Source organism: Lissotriton vulgaris, chromosome 8, assembly GCF_964263255.1.
Source record: "Lissotriton vulgaris chromosome 8, aLisVul1.2, whole genome shotgun sequence".
Classification (NCBI taxonomy): Eukaryota; Metazoa; Chordata; class Amphibia; order Caudata; family Salamandridae; genus Lissotriton; species Lissotriton vulgaris.
In genome coordinates, this window is record NC_141696.1 from 656,696,536 (window position 1) to 656,702,535 (window position 6,000).

General features: G+C 43.8%; 1 protein-coding gene across 2 annotated transcripts in view; it reads left to right on the plus strand.

The window, feature by feature from the left end:
* The window catches only part of LOC147697852 (von Willebrand factor A domain-containing protein 5A-like), a 522,842-nt gene extending 517,214 nt beyond the window's left edge, over positions 1-5,628 (plus strand). For both annotated transcript variants that reach the window (XM_086934525.1, XM_086934526.1), the window contains exon 19: positions 5,184-5,628. In XM_086934525.1, coding sequence (XP_086790651.1) covers positions 5,184-5,263 — 80 coding nt within the window. In that variant the 3' untranslated portion in view covers positions 5,264-5,628. The remainder of the gene's footprint in view (positions 1-5,183) is intronic.
* The last annotated feature ends 372 nt before the right edge of the window (positions 5,629-6,000 follow it).

Sequence of the window (6,000 nt, forward strand, 5' to 3'; positions counted from 1 at the left end):
CTCGCCTCTGGAGGATAGATTGTTGGAGAATATCTCCCGGAGAGGGCCATCTCATTGACCTACCGCAAAATCCTCATTCACATTCCAGACACTTAGGAGAAAGTACGTGCAAAATGGGCAGACAACATAGGGGACTTGAACGTTGACGACTGATGGGAGGCATTGGCCTCTCCTCGTGAGGTAGCGATCAGATCAAGATTTAAACTTATATAATTCAAATTGGTGCATCGGACTTATTACAACAGCATGGTTCTGATCAAAATGAGGGTATTGGATTCCCCGGATTGTCCTCGCAGGTGTGGAGATGTTGGTACCTATATACATCAATTGTGGCATTGCCCGGTCCTCCAGGGGTATTGGGAAAGGGTTCTCACAGGTATGTCCCGCATCTGAAATTAATCTATAGAAGTTTCCCACAGGCTCTGTCTGTTAAACACCTGGGAGGCCACGGATCTGTAAAGTACTGAGCAGAGATGGGTTGCATTGGGCTGTATGGTGGCGAAGCGCAATATAGCTAGAACTTGGAGAGGAGGACTCCAGTTAAAATACACGACTGAGAGTCTGATATGGTCTGGTGCGTGCAAGCGGAGAGGGCTGTTTATGAAAGTAGGGGTTGTCCACATAAATGGACAAAAATCTGGGGCCCAGGGATTGAGAGTAGGGGTTTGCTTTGCACTCCTGTTTGCCTCATCCCTTCCCTTGTGGTGGACGAGGTAGGCATTTAAGTGATTTAACTATGGAACAATGCTGCGTGCCTTTTGTACGATAACCCGTTGCCTGAACTTGGATCTGTACTGTATGTCGTTATTAATGGAAGTCTAAATTGATGCCATGTACTCCACCCTTTTTCATTGTATTGTGTTTTATGTTATTCTTGAACAAAAAAGGTAAAGAAACAAAAACAAAAAAACTGCCCCCAGGCAAAGCAAACTGGACAAGTACTCCAAGCTGCTGTTGCAAGGCGTGGGACCCACAGAGCCCCACAGGGATGGAGACTCCTAGGAAGGCAACAGCATCAGGAACCGCCATCAACAACAAATCCCTCCTGTTGGCTATTCAGAAAACCAGACTCGCCCCGAGACCAAAATCAGTGAAGTGGGAATGGACAAATTTTACTCTTCTGGCAAGACCTAAGAATACTAAGGCCGGGTGGCGAAAGTCGCATCTCACCCCTTGAAGACACTGTAATAATGCTGCTGTAGGCGGTCCACAAGCTGCAGATGGGCTGGACCAAGATTTCTGCCATCTTACCCATCTTATGCAGGTCTTGCTGGAGGAGTGAAATGTCCATTCCCGCTTTGCCGATTTTGGCCTCTGGGCAAGTCTGGTTTTCTGAGAACAATGGGTGATAACACCTTATGAGTTCTCAAAGGTTCTCATATTTCCAGACTACTTTAGTGTAGTCCAGGTCCAATGGAATTCCTTTGAAAAGGTGAAACAAAAATTCCGGGCCATGGACGGAGAATATATGTTCCTTTTCCCAGCCAAACTTAAGGTGCTCTTTGACTATGAAAAAGCATTTGACACATTTCATTTGCATTTCCTTTTCCACGTCTTACACCTAATTAACTTCGGCCCGAGTAGGGCCCGACTGGCCGCCAGGGTGGGGTCCGGTTTTGGGCCCCTATGGGGCTGCTTTTGTTACTGGGGGCCGGCAATATCTGCCCCCATGTAGCAAAATCGCCTGAAACCGGCTGTAGCAAACAGCTCAGCCGCATACATTCAGTTGACTGGATCAGACCCTCATCGCTGCCGGAGGCCAGACTACAAGTCACCCAAGGACCCTTTCTATACTTAGGCATTACTATTGTGCATGACCCACAAATGGCCTGGGACCTGAATATAGCACCCATTTTGAGGTAAGTACTCCAACCCTTAGACTCCAGGACGCCCTTCCCCTAAATCTCCTGGTCGAGTGGCACTCTGCAAGATGCTAGTGCTCCCCCTCTTCCTCTACATCTTGAAAAATCATCCCTATGTGCTCCCACCAACGTTTATCACGGATGTGCAGTCAGTGGTGATGAGGTTCTACTGGGCTGGGAAAACTGCCACAGTGGCCTATGCTAAGTGCATGGCAGCAGTATACAAAGGCGGTCTCAGCGCCCTGGAACTCCGCCTGTTATATTGGGCAGCACAGATGATTTCAGAGGGGTACTGGCTCTTCGGGTAACACCAGGATTCTGCTTGGTACCGGGAGAACTCTTATCTCGATTACTGGGGCATACGTGGCTTGCTCTATGAAATCCTTCTCCCTGCCTCCCTTCCTCAAGTCTCATTGATCCCATTAATATGCTGGAAGGAGGCCCTTTCTAAATAAAATGGATAGGGAACTCGACAGCCTAAACCCCGTTGTGAACTGGGTCCTAGTTGAGACATGTGTCTTGATTGACGGGCTTCCGTGGCTAGGATTCAATCAGGTTATCAACACTGGGGAATCTGCAGACCATGACCACTTTGTACCCTTCTACCTTCTTATGGTGGATTTCGGACTTCATAAATCCCAGTTCTTTAAGTATTTGCAGGTCCGCCATGCCCTAGATGCCACAGGGACACCTTGAGAGAGGTCCCAGAATACAATCCCCTAAAAGCCAAGCTCGAAATGGGTCCAGCAGGTCGGAAAGTCATCTCTCGCCAGTACAGATCACTGCATCTGACAACCCTGGATCCCCTGCACAAACTCCAGGAGATGTGGGAGGTAGACCTTAGGGGTACTTTGCAACGACTGGAGGGAGGCCAAAATGTCCTTTTGGCTCCTGAACATACAGGCTACCCTCCGACTCATACGGTTCAAGAACTTCCACCGCATATATACAGCTCAGATCGGCTGTGGAAAATGTGGTGGGTTGAATCACAGAGGTGCTGGCAATGTGGGGACACCAATGGGTCCCTCTTTCATTTGATATGGACCTGTGCAGCCATAACAGTATAACACATTGCATACAGATTACGGAGAAACTGGCCCTAGGGGTGGCCCTGCTAGGGATAATGGAGTGCTGGGCTGACGGATTTCAAAGACTGCTAGGTGGAATTGGGTATCTGACTGCTAAAAGAGACAAAGCTAGATGCTCGAGATCCCCGAAGGGCCCCCCCCCCCCCCCCCCCCCCCCCCCCATGGATGTCCACTTGGACATGACGAATTGACCACCATTGTAAAGCAGAAATGGAAACTTACAAATGGAAGCGCTGTGCCCATAAACACTTCAAGATCTGGGGCCAGCGGCTCACAGACGCCATGTTGATGGCGAATACGTTTTTCTTCCCAACCCTTTTCAATGGTTTCACTTTCAAGGGGGTGGGCATGAGTGATGGAAATGTAAATCTTATCTAATGTTGTTCCAATCGAAGCCTTTTAGTTATGGTTGGTTTTGCCAACTAAAAAGAATTAAAAAGCTATATTACAAAAAGTCTACCTTCTAATTTTATAACTGTGTGCCTGATGGTTGGCTTGTGGAAATGCTTACGCTCATAACTGTAGGCCTGAGTTAATTATGGTGACGAGCTATGAGTCTGGTTTGTTGACTGGGAAATGTTATGTTCGATGCCATAGGTCTTGCCGGCTTATGAAATATCATGACAAAGGCAGTTGCTGTAGCTTATCTATTGTGAAAAAGATTTGTTAAAGCCAGTAAGCTTTTAACAGTTGATTGCAACAGCTTGTACCTGCTATAGGCAGATGTTTTGTTGTATGTAATCTCAGTCATCTTTTTTTGTTTCTTGTTTTATTTTAATGTGCCTAAAGAGGATACTATAACTCTAACGGGTCACTTGCTTGATGCTTATTTCATCTGCCCTGTGATGCATCCCACATGGCCAGTTCCTTTAAACCAGGAGACCATTGTGGACTGCTGTTGTCCATAGTGGATTATTGTTTCTCCATTCAAAGATAGCTAACACATCCGTACATGCCAACATTTTAGAAGAGGTATGAGGGAGATAGAAAAAATAAAAAAATAGTTGGGAGTACGTATTTCCCAGTTGTCTTCTATGGAATCAGAGACCATTTCAAGCAGGAGACCTAAAACCTGAAGCTTCCCTCCTAAATCAGGTCTATTGGCATATATGCACATTATTTCTAGATGATCACAATATCCCTACAATGTCAGACACCTGCTGCTGTTATGTAGTATCACGTTTGCTAGCATATGCCTGCCATGTTTAGACATGTTCATCACAACCCCCTTTTCTGAATCATGTTTAGACAGCAGCATGTTTTCTTTTTTCAATTTGTTTTCCTTTAAATTATTATGCATAAATTGTTGGGTTATAAATGTTTTATAGCAGTTGTGTCGGAGGGTGGAAGTAAACATGAGTCATTGGATAGATAAACCGATGAATGAGTGACAGAGCATTCATGTTAACGTATTGAGTTCCATAACCCATCTATGTCACACAAGGCAGTTTTATTCTGAAGCCAAACCTACTGGCATTACCAAAGCTTGTTCTTCAGTAGTTCCATTTCGCAGAAGCCTTGGTATACTCCGTAGTGACCTTTAGTTTGTTTGTACCCCTTCCAGGATGGACTATGACTTATGGCAAAAACAATCCTGCCTTTATCTTCCCTTGTGCTTCATTGGTCTCCATTTCTTAAAACACCAGTCTGTCTTTTTCTTTTTATACTAATACCAGTCTTTCTATTACTCACCGTACGATTGCTTTGTGTTTGTAATTCATCATTGTGTATATTTATTATTGTATTTCCTGTGTCTTTTCTGTCACTCACATATCGTTCTACGTCTACTCTTAACCTGGTGATTGTGTCCCTCCTTTGTCGTGCAAATAAGCATATTATGGATCGCCAAAACAGTTTCTGGTTTCCAAATCTCTGTGTAACCGCCATACTCTGAAAATATATCAATTTCAGCTTACCTTTCACATTCAGGGAAAAACATGTCAAAGCAGGTTCAACAGTCTGAAATGTTATTCGTTACTTCAAACTCGACATTTATATTGCTATGCAACATGCTTTGTACTGATAGTTAAAACAATGATGTTTGTTGTTAAACACAGGCTGTGTTGAGTTCTGTAAACTATACTTCTTTCCCTATCCACCCAACTCCCCATCTCTCCCTATTTTGCTTGATCTATCGCACTGGAATGGTTGTGTGTTAGGAAAGAAAATGTAATAAAGCCATAAATTGCACAAAAGAAGTATAAATCTAATTGATACATGTATTTTCTTTCAGGTTCTTCTCTGGCTGACCTTGTGAAGGCTGGAAACTCCCTGTTAAAAGCTGTTGTGAATCCCAAAGTATTTGGTCTATGAGAGAACAGGATGACGTTATTAACCAACGTTCCTCTACAACCACGTTACCTTTCTTCTTTGCTTTCTCGTCCATTTGGGTGATACTCAATGAGTGTGCATGCTTCCATATCAGAAGAAATAAGAGTAGCTTTCAGCAGAAGTCACATGCCATAAAAGGCTAAGAGTTTACTAGCTGGAAGGTACCACTGTTAAACCGTTTTTAGGCTACGTTTTTCAAGAAAAACTCATTCTAAAGCAATCGGAAAAAGAAAGAAAAATCACAAACAACTAAAAGGAATTCTGGAACAGAATTATAGAGCAATAGAAATAAAATGCTCTCTCATTGTTTGAAATGGCTGTGTACATTAAATAGTCCATTTATTTCATTCAGTGTCTGTGCCTCACCTGAATCTCAAAGTTCTAGTCGTTCCTCTACTTCTGTACATATTTTACTGGGATTCACCTTCATGTATGGACACAGGTAAGTTTACGAAAGGTAGCTAATGCTTTGTTCTTAAACAGTTTATCCAGTAGATTGCAAAGACTTGTTTATGGGGTTCTACTTTTCTGCAGTGAACTTCCACGTTCTGTCAAGGCGTTCAAGATAGTAATACTTTATGGTAACGTCCTCCTCTGTCTTTAAGCATTCATGAAGAGAGAAAACAAGATAACAGTAGGCTGACTATTGTGCTTTATTCCCTACCTGTGACAGAGCATGTAAGTAGTGTTGGTGTCAACCCTGCTACACTCTGTTGAAT